The sequence below is a fragment of the Drosophila kikkawai genome, chromosome 3L (assembly GCF_030179895.1).
Source record: "Drosophila kikkawai strain 14028-0561.14 chromosome 3L, DkikHiC1v2, whole genome shotgun sequence".
NCBI lineage: Eukaryota > Metazoa > Arthropoda > Insecta > Diptera > Drosophilidae > Drosophila > Drosophila kikkawai.
The window spans coordinates 5,309,390-5,328,531 of record NC_091730.1 but is presented as its reverse complement, the minus strand read 5'-3'; the positions used below and the strand labels follow the sequence as shown (position 1 = coordinate 5,328,531).

Sequence of the window (19,142 nt, the reverse complement as noted above, 5' to 3'; positions counted from 1 at the left end):
TTTGTGCCATGAACAATAATGACGAGACGTCGGGCCGTCATTATGCACGAAAACTTATTTACTGAACGATATTGTATATATGTGTGTGTGTGAGTGTGCGACATTGGCAATTCATTGAATTCAGATTGAAATTCAATTGGATCATAATTCAAATTTACCACCAAAGTAGCCCCCGGGATTTGGCCATTTCGATGAAACCAAAACACCAAAAACCCAACCATCGAAATTCGATGGGATTCGCTTCCTTTGGATTCGTTTCCACCAGGGGCATTCGAGCGTGAGCGGGGCAATAACCAGAACTTTTCACATCGATACCAAGCGAAATCGAAGATAAATAAAAGCCCCGAATAAGCAATAATTTCCCCCCTCAATCCGCCGTAAAGAAAATACTGTGAATCGTGCAGAGATGGGCGTGGACTAGATAAAGATAAGGCAAAAGGGACCAAAAACCGGCCAAAATAAACATTTGTACATAATATAAATCGTTTTCGGGGGCTTTCGCTTATCGTGGCAACTGTTTCTCATTTATACATCATAAGCAGTTTGCAGAAAAAGGCGGGTGGAAAATATGTTTTTCTGGCCTTTTCATGCCTGCCTGCCTACCAGCCAGTCTTGTTTTTCTTATTGCTATTGCCTTAGTCATAAAGATTCTGTTATCTATAATCGGTATCCACCCATTATTCTCACATGAATGTAGTATTATTTATATTGTTTAGATATATTTTTAAAATATATATTTTGGGTGTTTGATATATTACAAAATATAATTGTTGTTTTAAACTCAAATATAAATATTTCTTGATCATTTTAAAGAAGATATTATTTATATTTCCTTTCTAAAATTTAATATAAATATTTATAAATCATCTTTATTTTTAAATTATTTTTCTTTGATTTATTTAGTTTTCTATAGAATTTTTTCTTGTTGTTCTCATGGTTTATTTATTGACATTTATTGTTTTCCTTTTACTCTTCAAAATTGCTAGCAATAAGCTAAGATAGCTCTCTGGGCACTTCCACCTCTTGTGATTTGAATAGAATTGCAAACAATAGTTTGTATTTTTTTTACTGGCAAGTGTTTGTCATAATTATTGTCATAGTGGACTAGGTTGTGGTTTAGTTTAAACTGTGCAAATTATTATCATCCGCAGACTACTATTGCTGCAACTGTGCAAACATGGCAAATGGCATAGCAAACGACAATTAATTCCGTCCGCTGCAGTGGTCGTTTCTAAGTCGAGAGTCGAGGCACAAAAAACTAACCAAATGCTGAGTCAGTTCATCAACGGAAGCAGTTGAACAGTTTCCACACAAAAAATACAAACCAAAACCAAGCTCAACCTGAAACAAAAATAGAAATGGAAATGAAAACGAAAACGAAAATAGAAAACAGAAATGGAAATAGAAACAGAATCTGGTAGAGGGAAACCAAACAAACGTAGCGAAAGCATACAAAATACACAAAGCACTAGCGAATGACAGGAATAGGAAAAAAACAAAAGTTGGCATCTGCCAAATGGACAGGAATTTATAAATTAAACCAAAACAATGAGCAAAGATTAACAACGGTTACCGACACATACACACCATCACCACCATCAGCGTCGTATAAAACTCACATTTCAACGACAATAGTCGACGATAGTTTGTTGTATTTGAGTTTTTCTTTTATTCTAGGACACTGAGGGAAATAGGGTTTTGATACTTAAATTGGGTTATTATTGTATAAACTAGTTTAGTGGTGTTTTGTTATAACAAAATATGTAAATAATTTACAAATATTACGTTCAACTTCAATTCTGAGAATTTATATCGAAGCATTCAATGTTAAAAGAAAAGTCTATAAATTCAACATAGAATCTATTTTATTGAAATTAGATACCTTTAAAAATATACCCTTTCTAAAATCACTTCACCTTTTCCCCATTGTCTCTGTGATTTTCCCCAAGTGTTTGTAATAAAATGAAGGAAAATCGTTGATGGCGACTTTTCGTTTGGTTCCACTGTCACGGCGGCGGCAACAGCAAAGGCAACGGCGACGGCGACTTGACGGCCTCAACGGCCTCAACGGCTATGGCGACTGTAACTGTAAATGTGACGGCAACAATTACACCGACAGGAGCAAAGGGAAACGCCAAAGCAAACACACACACAGAGAGAGAGAGACAGGAACTAAGACATGTGTGTGTGCGTGACTCGCTTTGCTGCCATAACGGAAATGGACGCCATGTCGGATGTTTGAGGAAATGTTCGTGTAGCTGTAACGGTACATGTGTGTGTGTGTGTTTGTGAGCTGCGCATATATGCGGTCTATTAGTTGGGGCAACTGTTTCAAAAACATTAAATTAGATGACAGTTTGAAAGAGTATCCTGATGGCCATTGTCAAGTATTCCGATTGTTATAGCCCTGTCCTCTTGTTCATTCCTTTCAAATCGAAATTAATTGGAATATGATGCGGAAATAATGGTGGTTTTTGTGTCATAATAGTTAATTAGAAGTGTTGTGTATATTTTCTTAGGTTTTTTTTTATAAAGAAATTCAGTTTAAAATGTATCAAAAAGTATCTAAAATAAGTTTATGGAGAGGAAAGAGTGATATTACAGTTTTTCTATTATTACAATCCTTCTGAAAATAATATATACGTAACAATAAAGAAACTCCTCCTTTTCTTTAAGAACATCTATGGAATATATAATTTGAAATATTAGTTTTCATAACAAAATCTTTTCTTATTACTTATTAATCCCTCTCCAAACCAGGCAGGCCTTGCAAAACCCTTTCACTGAATACGAAAAACACTCAAACATTGCTGAATTTTGACTATCAAGGGCCTCCTGCTATCACTCAAGTTATTATCCCGTTTCAAGGGGACTCCAATCATCGTACTCTGAAGATATCGAAGCACTCTGGACTAAGACCTACTAGTAACTAAACCGAAGACAAATATCATACACTTATGTATATGCATGCATGTAAGCATGAGGGGATCTCCGGACTCACTCATCCACTATTCATATGCAGTCCAGCGGCACTCGTGCTGTGAGAGTGTGTCTGCCGGTTTGTTTGTTTGTTTATTTGTTCGTTTTGTTTGTTTGTTTGTGTTGTTTGTTTGTTTGCTGAACGAGTGGGCGAGTGCGAATGCGAATGCGAATGCGAATGCAGGCGCAGGCGTTTGCGTAAATGAATGATCCCAGTCGAGTCGAACGGCGTAGCGGGTCTTGAGTCTACACGGGGGAAAATAGTAAGAATTTAGTGATTAAATATTAAATAAATATATATTACAAAAATATAAACAACTTCTTGATTATATATTAAATTTAACACAATAACTTGTTGATGAATTTTACAAAATTATAAATTTCTGCATTGAGCTTTTGTTATTTCTCTATTTTTATTTGATTAAAATAATATAATAGAATAATAGTAACAATCTGGCGGTTAAATTAATATTTAAATAAAAAAAGACAAGATTTTTTTCATAAATATTTCATATTTATTTAGTTTTTTATTGAATCTGTCGATTAATTATTAAATTTAACACAAAAACCCATATACATTTAATAATTCTTTCTTAATATTAAAGTTTTTCAATAATTCTTTCCCATTTTACTCTATATTTATATAATTTTTCTATAGTGCATCATTCCCGTGCACGCATGGCTGCTATATAGCACTTGCCACGCCTCCCCCTTCGCCCCCCTCTTGAATGCCAAGTGTGCTCGCCATGCATGCGTATGAGTAACGAGAGTGAGAGTGCGGGTGAGTGCGATGAAGTGGGTGGTCGAGGAGGTTGGCTGAAGAGGCGCGGTTATGGTGGGTGGTGCTGCTGCTGCAATACCGTTTGGGTAGGAGAGGGGGAGGAAAAGCGGTAAGCGGAAAGCGCGGGGCAACGTCAAGAGCCCTGGTGTTCAAGTGTTTGATGTATTACAAAATACGTATACGCAACCGCAGCCTACAATTACAATGCCAAGTGTCGGTTAGGTATATTTCTCACTCGCTTCCACTTCTTCTCTCTCTGTTTATAGCTCCCTCATGTCCGTTAAATGAGTGAGTGAGTGTGTGTTGGGTGTATGTGTGTGTTTATACGAGGGAAATTCTTCAAAAGTTGATCATAAATTTGTTTCCTTGGGAGCTAAATTTTGTTTATATTTATTTTAAGAGTTTATGAGGTCTTGGAATTAATTTAATTTTTTTTTATGTATATTATTTAATAAATTTTTTAATTTTAAAAATTTGTTTAATTAATATATTTGCTAAGAAAAATTATAATAATAGAATTCCTCAAATTCACCGCATAAACTTCGTCTCTGCAAAAAGTGTGGCAAATGGAAAATAATTTGTGTTAAAGAGTGCATTTTATTAATACCAACAGCGCTGGCTTCTCTTTGCTTTTGTTGCCAGCATATTGATAAATTATGGCATATAATTGGCCAAGACACCGGCTCGTCTGCCACTTTCACTCTTTCTATATTGAATTTACCATAAGTGGCCATTTATTTTGCATATTTGCGTTGAGTGGCACACTTCAAAGTTGCCTCTTCTGCTGTTGTTGTTTGTTTGTTTATGTTTTTTTCTGTAGCTACTTTATGGTTATTGTTTCTCCATTGGACTCTGCTGGCACTCGGCGTCGTTTCAGTTCAATTTATGAGTTTATTGAACAGCTATGCGTATGAGTGTGCCTCTAATTGGCACTTCTTGGCGCATGTCATCAGCTGTTGTTAATGTTAATTGAGGCAGTCAACCATTCGAATTGCGAAATGCATGCAAATAATCGCAGAGCCAGTGTATTAGAACAGTCGTTGCCGCTATAATTGCAACACAATTTGCATAAACATTTGCCTCGGCCTGAGAAAACCATCCTGCGGCGCGGCATCCAGTGACTGTGACTGCTATGGTGGGTCCCTTTTAAATGGGCGGCGTGTGCCCAATTAACGCAAATTGCAAATGCAAAGCGCCAGCATATTCGTTTTTGTTTACAGTAGATAATAGATACAAGGAACGAGGAAATATAGTACTTCTTAATTTAATAATTGTAATAATAACCAACTTTTAATATTGTTTTCTTTGTGAAAATGGTTTTAAGGTTTATAAAAATATTATTAAATTGTACAAAATTCATATGAGATAGTGTGTCCACTTTCTCAGAACCTTCACTGTAGTTTGCTGTATATGTTTGCTGGTTTATTGCGAGGCGCCAAACGCGCCTGTTTGCCTTAGATAACGGGTTCTGGAACCATGTTGCAGTGCCGGCACCATGCAGCGAAGGGAATGAAATTGGAAAGGAAGAAGAGGAGAAGGAATAGGAGGAGAAAGAGTAGAAGGAGAATGAGTAGGTGTAGAAGGCGTAGCCGTAACAACTTCCTATCGCCGGGGCGGCATACAGTGCGTATGCTTAACTTGATTAGCGCCAATTAGTCGACAGTCGTCTCACAGAAAAGCCGCGAATTAGCGCGGATTTTAAGCTGTAAATAATCTATGCGTTTTTAAGCCCTTTGGCGGTTTAAGTCAAAGCATAAATTAGGAGTTTTGGAGATTTGTTTGGTGGGATTTAATATTTTGGGTTGTTTTTGGGGGAAAGTACATGTGTACTATAAGTCTTTTTGAGCAAAAAGTAAACAACAGGTCATGTTTATACATTTCTGATATGGGAAAATATTTTTAAAAATGCAGGAAAATTAAAAATATTAATTTAAAAATTTATATAGTAGATTTTTCTAGCTGAATTTATAAAGTAATTTGTGTTTTTAAGCAAAACTTTGTTATTTTGTGGAAAAATTCAATAACAGACAAAGTTACTATATTTCCGATAGAAAAATAATCGAAGAAATTTAAATAAGTTAAAAATAAATAAATTAAAAATATATGCAACATCTTTTTAAATGAATATATCCCAATTTCCTTCTTATTTATGTCCCTTAATCCTCCTAAATTTATCACAAACCCTCATGCTCTCTGTTTATGTTAATAAAAAGTTAAGTTAAGTTAATAAAGCCTAAAATCTTTCACCCTAAAGAATAGCCTAAGCCTGCTCCTTTCCCCCACTAATACGCCTTGGTCAATTATGGCTTAAAAATGTATATCCTGGCAGCTATAACAAACCGATTGTGTTGGCATAAAAAACCAATAAAATTTATCTTATAAATTCGTTTAATGAGCGGACTTTGCTTTCTCCTTGCCCTTGGCCAACTGACAATTCTCAGGCAATGCGACTAAAATTCGATAATAAAGAAGAAGGAAGCTTTGGGGAAAAAGGAATCCCATGGCTGCAGACAGAACTTTGCCTTTCCCTCCTCCTGCCACCTTCCTTCCGCTTGTCGGCGCCCGCACAAAAGTTCTTAATCAAAATAACTTAATGATTATATTTGCTTGCAATTCCACAGTTGCTCACTCCTTTTACAAGTTTCCCTTCTCTTCTGCTCTTTTCCAGGACTCGTCCCAAAACTGGGCTAAAGCCGGACCCAAAACCAATTCGACGCCGACGCCAATTTTAACTACTGTTGGTGGCGCCAGCAGCGAATAGCGAATAATTGAATCATAAAGGACGCAAGGACGCGGACGGGCCACCGGTATCGGAGCTGCCAGGCAGACGGCAGACGACGACGGCGGAGGATCAACAAAGCCGAGCAAATAATTGCTGTATAGTGTGCACGGAACGAGGTTCACAAAACTCCACCAGTGTTCCACCGACGGGGGAGTGGTGGTGGTGGGGATCCCAACATTTGCAAAGAAGTCGGCTGCAGGGAAATGACAGCCGTCCTGCTTTAATTAAAGCCGGGGCGTGGGCGTGTGGGTGTGGGCGTGGCGCCGCCGAAAGTGTGCTCTGCAATAAAAACGGAGGAAATTGAAACGCAATGTGGCTGATGCCGCGGACCGTGGACAACGCAACAAAGTGGACGAAATTGCTTTTGAAAGAGCACGGCCAGCTAGGCAGCACCACCACCACCAGGCAGGCATTAATTTATGATTAAATTCACCTGGAACAACTTGCCTTTCACCGAGTGAAATATTAGACTAAAAACCAAGCAAAGTTTTAAGTATACTGGAAGGAGTAAAAGGAGTAACAGGAGGAGTAAAAGCAGGAGTAGCAGGGGGAGGAGTAGCAGCAACAGCGGGAGAAGGTGTCATCATCTTGTGCAAGTCGGTTTTGCGTGCCGCAGGCATTCCAACAGCCACACATGAACACGTCGCTGTGACAGAAGGAGGGACGAGGAGGGACGGCCAAGTCGGGACCCCAGCAACGCAGCATAATTTCGTCAACTGCAGCCAGGGTGAGCTGTCGGCGGCAGAGCGCACAACCCACCATTCCCCGGGACCCAATCCAAAACCAGCCCACATCATCATCATCATCATCAGCAGGAGCAGGAGCAGATACAGTAGCAGGAAAGGCACAACCGCTGTCACATTCAGCAACTGTTGTCATCTAGGAAAAGTATCAGAAACAGGACACAGGAGCAGCAGCAGCAGGAGCAGGAACCAACTCAAAACCCATTTCCTAGGACCGCGCCCCAATGAATCTGCTGTGCTGCTGTTGTTGCAGTAACATGGCACCAAACCAGCGCGTCACACGCAAATGGGAACTGTTTGCCGGACGCAATAAATTCTACTGCGATGGATTGCTAATGTCCGCACCGCACACAGGCGTCTTCTACTTGACGTGCATCCTGATTACCGGCACCAGTGCGCTCTTCTTTGCCTTCGAGTGAGTATAATGCCAACCCTTGCTCATTTCAAGCGATTGTCCAGGTTTACACTGGTCATAAAAAGAGGGAAGTTTTGTGTTTAAAGTGGTTTTTAATTGCTTTTATTTTGATATAACTTTTATTATATTTGATGGGATTTAATTTGTTGTTTATATAGTTAGTTTCAGTGCTAGAAGTATTCTATCTCAGTGTTAATATAGTTTATGAAATTATTTCTCTCAGTGTGACAAATTGAGCGCCTGTGCACTTGTCGCTCTTGTTCCCCCTCTGGGCTGCATTGTGTGCAAAATGTATACGTTGCTAATTAAGCATTGCCCGGTAACCCTTCCGGATCACCCTGAATCCCCGGCGCTTGCCCAACTTCAACGCCCCCAAACCCGGCTCATGCTTGATTTCCAATTACGCCCCCACATTAATGGTCTCTGACTTTGGACTCTTGCTCTGGTTTCATCAGTATCATCGGGTTTCTCGTCCGGGTCCCGACACTGGGTCCGGTTACTGTCTGTCTGTCGTGCGTCTGCCGTCTGCCCTTCTGCCCTTCGTCTCCGTATCCAATGGCATGTAATTATTGCTGTGCAACGTGGCGTATGCGTTATGCTTGGCCTGGCAAAGGACACTGCTCCGGCTTGGCTACTTTTTCCAGCTGCGAACAGAGACATCGTTGGATCCCGTTGAATTACGGGTGAATCCGTGTGGAGCGGATTGGCAAAAGGGGTTGTTGGACAAATAGTTTGCAGCTTTTGATTAGTCAATCCGTCCGGTTGTGTGGCATTCAAATATGTTCCCTCCCCCGAGCTTCCTCTTTCAGACCACATAACACTAGTTTTAAACAGAATTTCCATTTCGAATTCAACCATCCGGTGCACATTTCTATTTCCTGATTATATGGGTTTTTGTGCTAAAGACCAACTTTTCGCCTATTTAGCTTTTTGGTGGTACTTTAATGGTTCCAAAATTTAAAGTTTTTAAATTATTAATGTTGCAATTTTAGACCACAGACCTCTGAATGTTCTTCTTTTTCTAAGAAGCTTAGAACCTTTCTGTAAAATGTTTTGCCTTTTGAAAAATTCTCCTGGTGAAAAGTGAATATGGCCAACAAAGACATTTTTCTTTTGTGTTGCTAAGTAGTCAAAGGCATTCTTTTTATTTGCCAAAGAAGATTATACTGAAAATCAAAAAGTGCAGCTTTTTCAAATGGAAAATCTAACTGAAATCGGAAAAGAGGAAATCAAAGAAAAGAAATCGAAAATGAAACATTTTCCCAAAAATATCTCTACAACTTTCACGTTATTCCCATAATAATAATCCATTGATTGCCTTTTCCTAGATGGTCTTTTACAACTAAATAAATACCCGAGAAGTGTGTTTAAACTAAATTCAATTTTGACCGAAATAACGTATACGTCACGTAGTACAAATACAAATAAAAACGGGCATGTTAAAGGGCTGCAACTCGCCTGGCACACACATACCATACTGACAGCGCGATTAGACAAAATTATGCTCTACATTTTCTGCACGAAATCATTTCGGCACCAAATGTGTGTGTGTGGCTCCCACAAAGAAATTGAAATTCCCCTAAAGGAGGAAACAAGTTCTATACCTTAGATCTTGTGGCTCTGTGCGGGGCTTCTCCTGCTCCTCCTCCTCCAAAAAATTTATTTGCCGCTGAAAAGCGGCGGCTGCAGCGCGATTTTATTTTCATTGCTTGCTTTGCATTAGCGCACAGTCGAGTGGAAGAGCGAGGAGATGGAGGAGCAGGAGGAGGAGTCCCCTCCAGTATGAGTATGGATGGGCATTACAATATCTGCAATGCCTTTGAGTGCTCGCACAGTTATTCCTGCAGATATTTTGCACACATCCTGGGAATGCAGATAAAGAAATTGAGATTTGGGTAAATCGTAGATGATGATATAAAATTTATAAGAGGTTTCTTTTAACAGTTTCTAGAATTATAAATATCTCTCATAGATTTTTTTGCTATTATAAAGCTATATAAAAACCTACTTGAAATTTAAAATCTAATTAAACTTGAAGGTGTGTAAAAATATAAATATAAATATAAAAAAAAACTGTTATACTGTTATACAAAAAAGGAAATAAACCTCAAATTGTAGTTATCTATACCAATTTCTCTTCTATATTCCACTCTATCCTAAAATAAAAACCTCTAAGTAATTTGGTAATGGAAATTCTAGCATTTTTTGCCTTTGTTAAACTAAAATATTCAAGACATTACCATAAAGTTAGCGCCGACGTAACTGATTTTTTCACCTACCAATTTGTATATTACCTAGATTTTTTCTTATTTTTTTCACATACATAGCTAGTTTTTAAGGCTACAAATTTTTATTCCGCCTGTAATTCAGCCCGAGGGATGTGTGAGAGCAAACTCAAATTGTGTTTCGTTCGACGCTCCACGGCAATGCAAATCGCTAAAAGGTAGCACACAATGCACAAACCTGCCCCTTTTCCTTACCCATTTTTACAATTTTCTATTCTCTATTTTCTATTTTCTATGGCATTGTCAGCGATTTGCCAGCTGAATGCGAGAGAAGCACTTTTTTTTGTGAATGCATTCCTATTTAAGCTGCGAGCTCCTCGCTCCATGGAAATCGGCGTTGTCATGACAAATGTATTTAACTATTTTCGGTTTATTCTGCTGACAACTGTCCCCGAAATGATGATGACGATGATGATGCGCCCACACCGTGCGTCCGCCTCCATCTGGGACTTGTCACACATAATTGTCACTGAGCCATCCTCCGGGTCCTTTGTGAGTTGACAGCGAGTGAAAGTTACTGGTGCTGGCGACTTTTGCTATTCACAAATCGTTGGCACGCATCGGGCATTAAGAGACAATGACGGGCATAGGCATTGTCCTGTAACCCATTCCATGCATCATTCCATCGTCCCCCTTGGGCAGCAATCCCCTGCTCGGTGGCTCATGATGGCTCTTGATGCCGGGAGTGCCTCATTTCGGGGGCATATTTGCACGAGGGCCCCACATTTGGGGGCATTGCCAAATCACCGGGGACATTTGCATGCATTTTTGAGTGGGGACAGGACACAGGACACTATGGCAGCCCTCTAAATCCTACACAGAATCCTCTGGCTTGTGTCTGCTTTTCCAGTGAAGGCTTTGAATTGATTTAAGGAATCAATTTTCATTGTAATTGTAGTTTGAAATTCAAGAGGATAAAGGATCCTTGTTGAGGTTTTATCACTTAAATATCCCTAATTTACTAACCCATCTTTTGTTTGTTTCCAAAATTTACTGATTTAAGGAATCAATTTTCATTGTAATTTTAATTCTAGTTTCAAGGATACTTTTTGAAGGATACTTTTTGAGACTTTAACACTTATTTATACCTATTTTATTAACCCCTCTTTGGTTTATTCCCAAAATTTACTGAAACAATCAAAGGCAAAAGCAAGATGTTGCCTTAATAACCATTATGACAGAACATTAGATTAATGATTTTCCCATTTTCCTTTCCTTTCGCAGCTGTCCATTTCTGGCAGAGCGCATCAATCCGGTGATACCCATTGTGGGAGCGGTTCTTTACTTCTTCACGATGAGCTCCTTGCTGCGCACAACCTTCACGGATCCGGGCGTCATACCGCGAGCCTCCAATGATGAGGCAGCCTATATCGAAAAGCAAATTGGTACGTTACTTATACGCCCCGTGGTGCCACAGTCGTCAGAGTCAGAGTCATAGTCCTTGCGTCCAACCAAAAGGAAACGTGGCCAAGGTCGTTTGCCTGTTGCCTGAATATCTCGCCTCGCCCCCTTAAACACAAACACTCTCACAAATGTATATATATATATATTTGTTTTCACTTCATTAAGTCTGTATGTGTGTGTGTTTGTGGAGGGGAAAGGCTGCCGCGTAAAAAGTAATGAGCGTGGCCTGACATAGAATGTGAAAATAAAATGCGATGGCGAAAAATAAATACAAAAACAAAAAAAAATCACAGGAAAAATATTTATTCCGTATATAAAAATCATCATCAAAGGCAAACGCTGCTGCGTTGCCTTTGCACTAATGAGTTGCCTTTGTATAAAATATTTAAAATGAGAAAACTTTTCCCCTTCTATTTCTTTTTTCCATGTCAACAACGCACGCTCCCGCTGCTGTCAATGATGATGCTGCATTTCCTCTCCTGGATATGGTTGCCATACTACAGAAGTGCCAAACTCACTGAACAGCCCCACATATCGACCGCCGCCAAGGACCAAGGAGGTCCTGGTCAAGGGCCAGACGGTCAAGCTGAAATACTGTTTCACCTGCAAGATCTTCCGGCCGCCAAGGGCCTCGCACTGCAGCCTGTGCGATAACTGTGTGGACCGCTTCGATCACCATTGTCCCTGGGTGAGTGGGTCACTTAGGGTGTGAGTCAAGGACCTTCCTTGTTGGCAACTCGTTAGCGGTGGCGCAAATTTTAATCACTTCCCCCCAGAAGCAGTCGGGAAATGGGAACTGGGAGCTGGGAAATGAAAGCTGGAAACCTGGTGTTGGGTGTCCCCAATGCTCGTCCTGACATTGAGCCTGGCCCAGCGCATTAGGCGGAGGCCAAAAAGTGGGCCAACAAACAGAAAGCCAGAATGAGAGAGAAAGTCAGCGGCCCCTCGCCAGTGACTTTAACCCAATTCCAGCGGCAACCGCTGAGGTTGCTAATTTTTTAGTAAAAATAATTTCAGCCAAGAGCGCACGTCATGTTTCCAGCTGAAATGTATAAAAAAGCGCACTCGGACTGGGCTTAACCAATCCTTTGCTGCTTTTTCGTGTCTGTTTTTTAATATATTTTCTTCTTCTTTTTTTTTTGGTGAAGGGGAATCCCCGCGAGCCATGCGCTGATGCAACAAGAGCTGGCGTTGGCTCTGTGGGTGTGTGTTTGGCCAGAACCAAGCAAACAAGCCACACTGGCTTAAGTAGCCGCATACTCATATTTACGTAGAGTGTGCGAGTGTGTGTGTTTCAGGATATCCTCAGGGGGCCCAAATCAACGCGCACACATATATACTTGTAATATTATCCTTGCTTACCCTTACCCTTTCAGTGTTGGTTTTTGATTCAGGGTTGGGTCAAGTCCCTGCCCTTAATCCTCAAAATAATTATAATTGCTTACTTGCAGTACACCTGTAATTTCATAGGCGACATTATTGATTTGCAAATTGCACTCACCTTGCTGTTCGTTGGGGGGGGGACCCTTTTACCAATCAATTTAAATTGACCCGCAAAGCATTTAGTTCGCGGAAGGTCAGCAATGCCATTAAATATTTGCAGTGACTTGAGGTTTCATTTGCATTCTGCATTTGAAAAAGTTTTCCTGTGACCCCCTTTTTTACTGGGTTCTTAATAGATTTTAATGTGGGGAAATTGCTTTCTCCTTGATTTTAACTGCTTGCCCCATCAATTTGCATTGACCTCAAATCGTTTTGTCTTCTAAGGTTACTTGAATTATTAAATATTAGCAAGGGATAAGGGGATGTCTTCTATCTTTGTAGATATTAAACCATTTTAAAATCATTGTAAATAACGAAAAATATCTTAAAAATAGTGTTTATTATGCCCCAGCTATACTCTACCTATACCAAGTAATATAGATTAATAGGGTATGTGAGATAGTCTATACCACCCAAAACATAAGTGAGGTAAGTCCCCTTTTAAGTTAGTGTTGCTGCCATGGCCCCTCTTCCATGACTGGGTCTGGGGCGTAATTTAAGTCCCCGGAGGAGTGATGGCAGCTGGCTGCTTGAAGGTCGACTTGGGCCTTTTGGGGGTTTTTCAGATACTCGCGTCGTGCGCGGTTGTAAAGGATACACAGGTGAGGGAGGGAGACCTGAAATTAAGGCATTTCTGGGTCGTAATTTCGGTGTTGTCACACACACACACACACATCTCGTGAAAATGCAATTAACCTTATTATGTTAGGGCTCACAACAATGACTTGTAACTGTCTCTGCCTTTATAACCATGTTAATGTACTCTCCCTCTCTCCTTTGTTCTTTTTAATTTTCAGGTGGGAAACTGCGTGGGCAAGCGAAATTATCGGTTCTTTTATTTGTTTCTAGTCTCATTGGCATTTTTAGCTGTATTTATATTCTCGTGCTCTGTGACGCATTTAGTTTTATGTGAGTACCCAAGGAATTTAGACATAAATTCAGATAGTTTATAGTGTTTATAATACCACCGACAGTGATGAAAACCGAGCAGGAGGTCTTCGAAGTAATCAAGAAGGCGCCCTTCACTGTGATTGTTGTGTTCATTTGCTTCTTTTCGATATGGTCCGTGATCGGCCTGGCCGGCTTCCATACCTATCTGACGACAAGCGATCAGACAACCAATGAGGATGTGAGTAAAAAGAAAAATATATATAAGAAGTAAATATAATACTTCTTCCCCTACCAGCTCAAGGGATCCTTCTCCTCCAAAGGCGGGCCTCGCACCCAGAACCCCTACTCCCGGGGCAACATCTGCCTGAACTGCTGTCACATTCTGTGCGGACCCATGACGCCCTCGCTGATAGACAGGTGAGCAAAGCTAACCCTTTTAAGAGTCCTCCCTCAAGTAACCAAGGATTAACTTTAGACGCGGCATTGCCACCGATGAGTTCATTCAGCAAATGCAGCATCAGTCGAGTCCGCGGCATGCCCTAAGCGATGTGCTGAGTGCCTCGCACATGGTCACCACCTCGCAACCCATGATGGGCGGCGGTATCGGTGGTGCCGGCGGTGGGATCAGCATTGGAGGGGCAGAGCTAAAGCCACGCTTCTATGACGAGGTAAGGGGCAAACCCACAATAAACATGGGACAAACAAACCAAAAAGCGCACTCCTTCATCACCGAAATCAATATCTAAATGTCTGGGCACTCTGCTTGCTTGATAATATCTCCTTATCTCCTTATCTATTAAATCAAAACTCTCTCGTACGATGAACTTTTGTGCACATCATTTTGACAATCTGTAATTTATACTTCTTCTTTTTGTGTTCTATGCAATGTTCTTTTTTGGTAACTACTCTCGATCATACACCACAACAATCTCTACTGATACTACCTACTACCGAACACAATCACACATGACCAGTCCAATCCCTCCTCCTCGACACTGGAGGGTAATGGAGCAGCAGCAACAGCAGCAGCAGGCGCAATCAATGGCCATGGGAACGGTCACGGGCTTGGGCATGGAAACGGATTCGATCATCCGCCGCCCAGCTACGACCTGGTTCAGAACGGTAAGTCCCGCAAGCAGCATCAGCAGCGCTGCTCCCTGCAAACCCTGCTGCCCGCCAGTGCCCAGCAGCAGTTCAAGGCTGGGAAGCACAAGCACAAGCAGCTCAAGCAGCAACATCATCATCATCAGCAGCTCAAGCAACAGCTGGTGGCCGCAGAGCTGCAAATGCAGTATCAGCAGGATGTGGGTGGTCCCTCCTCACCCTCTTTGCTACCCAGATCACCGGCCACCTCCTCATCCTACCGTCTGAATCTTAAACGCTCGCTGCACCTGCCGCTGACACCGTCGTACGATGATGTCCGTCACTCGCCGCTGCCGCTGCTGCATCATCATGTGCACTCGCAGCAGACCACCGCTATTGGGAGTGTGGCAGCAGCGGCTGCGGCGGTGGCATCCGGAGCTAGCGGTACAGCAGGAACTGGGACTGGAACTGGTGGCAGCGGTACCTCCTCGTCCACCACCGCGCCCACCTCGGTGTCGGCATCGCTGGCCACCAATGCCGCACCCGGTCCTCCTCCACCGTTGGCCCCGCGACGACCGTCGACGCTGCAGCTGCAGGCCAGCAGTGGAGCCATCTCTGCCAGCAATAGTACACTGACCACCATACATACGTCGGCGCCACAGCCGCCGGCGCCAACGGATTTCAAGTATTATTCCCCGCAACGCAGCACCGACTCGAACCTGATGCGGAACTACCCCTTCCCGAAGGCGGCGCGCGGGATGAGGCGGCAGTCCACGCAGTCGGTGGACTCGCAGAAGGTGAACATTGCGGGGTATCAACCGCTGCCCATGCGGAAGCCCTACAAGCACCAGGAGGTTATGTTCGAACTGAAGTCCCCAACAAATCGTCTAACGATACGCGAATGCGATTTTGGCGGTGGCGGTGAACCCTGCGACGACGATCAGTCGATCAAGGACAGCCAGATCTTTCGTGTTAGTAAACGAAATCTTTATATGAATCACCGGTCGCCGTGGAAGGAGCGCGACCGTTACTCCAATCTCTACGAGTATTCGTTCAACATTGATCTCAACTCGATCATCGAGGATGCGGCGGGCAGCGATTCGTCATAGTACGAAGCAGCAGCAGCAGCCCGCTACTCCGTTGGCCCCCAGTCCTGGTCCTCCGCTTTGGTCTGTTCTGTCCGTTTGCGGTTGGGATTTAACCTTGACATTTTCCCGGATTCCCGGATCATCATCCTCCTCGATCGGTTGTTAGGCGCTGTACATAAGGCGGGGCCCTGGCCAGCCCGCTTCCTACTGCTGCTTCCACGCTTTTGCTAAGATTTAGAACTTGGATTTGCCATCTAGGATTTGGTTTAGGATCGTACATAAAGAGGCTTTAGCTTAGCTTGTAATAGGTTTTTTCGGGAATAGCTGGTAATTTGCATTTTAATCAAGGCTGTAAACTGGTTTTCCAACCGAAACTCTGAGAACTAGTTCGGTTTTTTTGAAATTTTTAGGGAATTTAAGGAAAGGGATAGTGGAAAATTAATACAATTTTGAGGGAATTTAAAGTAAAGGATATTGAAATATTAATTAAAATTTCAAGAAATTTAACAAGAAGGATTTTGGGAAATGTATTAAAATTTCAGGGAATTTAAAGAAAATTACATTTTCATTGAATTTAAAGAAAAGGATATTGAAAACTCAAATTTTCATGGAAACAACAGAAAGATATATTGGTAAATGGTTTAAAAAGTTCATTAACCATTGGCTTAGCTTTACAAAAATTAATATTTAATATTATCAACTCGTTGAGCAGCTTTAAACTTGTGTAGACTTGTAAAATTAGACAAATTAGTTTAATTAAAAAATAAACATTGGCCAAAGGAAAATAGTTGGTGTGAAGGCTCGAAGGACCAACAAGAAATTGCAAGGTTTGCAGCCTTGATTTGTATTTTTTGAGAGAAGTCTGTGACTCACTTGGCTACCAGAATGCCACGCTTTAGAAGCTTAGAAGTTTCTGTTTGCACCCCATTTTTTTTGTAGATTTTTTGGTTTTAAGTAGATCTTGTGCTCCCTGAAAACCAACTTGGTTCATAGAGAATTTTGCGTTTATATTAGCACCCAGTTTCCCAGGCTACAAGAGCGCCAGAACTCTTCTGCTGCTTTCCAGAGGCAGCAGAGGAGATCTGGAGCCAAGGGGCCGCAATGCAACCCGTGTGTATATTGTAACCACCTTGGTCTACGTCCCAGCGCCGCCACCTCCAAATAGTGAAAGACACCAACTAACTAAATAAACCAAGTAACCAACTAACCAGCCAAGTAACCTACTAACCAGCTAAAACCAGTAACCAACCAGTAAACATCCCTCACCAAGCATGCTTGACTCTCTCTCAGTTTGTTGGCCTTAGTAAAAACGCTTGAGTTTTGATTTGTCCTTGTTTGGGATCCTGGTGAGATCGCAGTCACTTGGGTTGGGATTTGAGTTTCTTTTTTAAATTATTTTGGAAGGTTTCAGCCAAGACAAAGAGTTTATAAAGATTATTTAATAAATTGCAATTAGAAAACGAAGGGAAATACTTAATAAAAGCCAAAATAACTGCCATTTATTGAAGCAACAACAACAAGAACAAGAAGAACATTTTGTTAGGACTTTTTTCATTTTTACAATGAAAATTAAAATTAAATGTAAAACATAAACTAAACAAAGGAATTCAATAAGAATTTGATAAACTATGTATCAGTGTTAAGTCGCAAGATGTCATTTTTAAACTTAAAAAAAGAACAAAAAATACGTCAAATTGTTGCTAAAAAAAACGGATATATCAAATATCGAATATTAATCTTGAAAATATGGGAATTATGGCCAAGTGACTGCTGCAAATAATAAGCACTAAAAGGAATACACAAGAAATGCATAGAAATTGAAAAAGAATACGAAAAACAATATTGAAAATATTTATACCTAGTGGTAAAAGTTAAAAACATATTTCTCGGACGGCAAAGGACTTTTGGGGAGGTGAAAAAACAAAGCGTTTAGCATTTTAGGTATTTAAGCCAGCTTAATGAATATATTTTATATATATTCGCGGCTCACTCGCCGCCTCCAAGGCTTTAAATCTTGAGCATTAACAATATTATGAGTTCCTTTTATAATTAATTGCAAAAGTGTAATACGCATTAGCCAGGTAATTGAAGTTATAGGTAGTTATATATATATATATTATATATATGTGAAGGTCGCGTGTTAAATGATGCAAAAAGTAAATTTATATACTTATATACATATATGTACGGTTAAATGTTGGGCAATAAAGTGTATCTATATATATATATATATAGCGTATGATGTTCAGAGAGATCTATACTAATACCCCCCTAAACAGGATATGGAAAGGATCGTGAGACCTACTTGCGACCACATTTGTCCCTTGAACCACCGTCCCATCGACATCGACACTCACTTCCCCCTTTAACCCTAGGTTCCCCGCCTTATTTTGGTTTTGAACTGGCAAAAAGCGCGCTCACCAAGCTATAAACCCCTCTACCTCTTTGATTTTTAACTCGCACACTAATGTCAAAACTCTTTCTGTATCTTTCAACTTGACTGTGGAACTAAAAACTAAACAAACCAAAAAAAATTAAAAACAAAACATGCAAATTGTTGTGTTTGTTGCCACTTTTGTGAAACTAACAAAAAAACTAACTAAATAACCAAAACAAAAACTGCAATTGAGCGAAAGTTGTCGAGGGCCGCTTAAGACTAGAGTAAAAATGCATTTAAAGCCTTGATTGGGTGAGTTCTCTCCTAAACCTAAACCTCTCTCTCTAAGAAAAAAACAAAAAACCAAAAAGCAAAAAGCATTTAATTGTTGTAACATATGTACCAAAAAATATAATGAAATTAAACCAAAGCTTTAGAGTTTCATACACCGCATATATAATCCATAATGTTTGAGTTTTGAGTTGATTTTCCTGTTGCCGCCAGTCAAGTAGCTACTCTCATTACATTTGCATCCTTCAAAAATACAGGATAAACACACATAATATACACTTCATCCCAGACATTATAAAATCAAAGTTAAATATGGTATTTAGAGATTATGTATTGGCAAGCTCCCGAGTTGTAAACACACTTACTAATTGTACTCACAAAAGCATGCTTTAAATTGTTCAATTGGCACTGAATCGAATCGAAAATCATTAATCATTAACCATTATCCTTTATCCTTTAATTAGCTTTTATTTAAGTTAGC

The 19,142-nt window shown here is 40.6% G+C and overlaps 1 protein-coding gene across 7 annotated transcripts in view; it reads left to right on the top strand.

Annotated features, from left to right (window-relative positions):
- The window catches only part of app (Palmitoyltransferase app), a 62,216-nt gene that overhangs the window by 40,890 nt on the left and 2,184 nt on the right, over positions 1-19,142 (top strand). For 2 of the 7 annotated variants that reach the window (XM_070284942.1, XM_070284939.1), the window contains 8 exons: positions 6,429-7,700; positions 11,210-11,370; positions 11,893-12,077; positions 13,729-13,840; positions 13,906-14,060; positions 14,118-14,239; positions 14,298-14,490; positions 14,797-16,522. In XM_070284942.1, coding sequence (XP_070141043.1) covers positions 7,510-7,700; positions 11,210-11,370; positions 11,893-12,077; positions 13,729-13,840; positions 13,906-14,060; positions 14,118-14,239; positions 14,298-14,490; positions 14,797-16,014 — 2,337 coding nt within the window. In that variant the 5' untranslated portion in view covers positions 6,429-7,509 and the 3' untranslated portion in view covers positions 16,015-16,522. Of the gene's footprint in view, positions 1-2,760; positions 3,059-6,428; positions 7,701-11,209; positions 11,371-11,892; positions 12,078-13,728; positions 13,841-13,905; positions 14,061-14,117; positions 14,240-14,297; positions 14,491-14,796; positions 16,523-19,142 lie in introns of those variants that run through there. The other 5 variants (XM_017165766.3, XM_070284941.1, XM_070284940.1 and 2 more) reach the window with 5 other exon arrangements.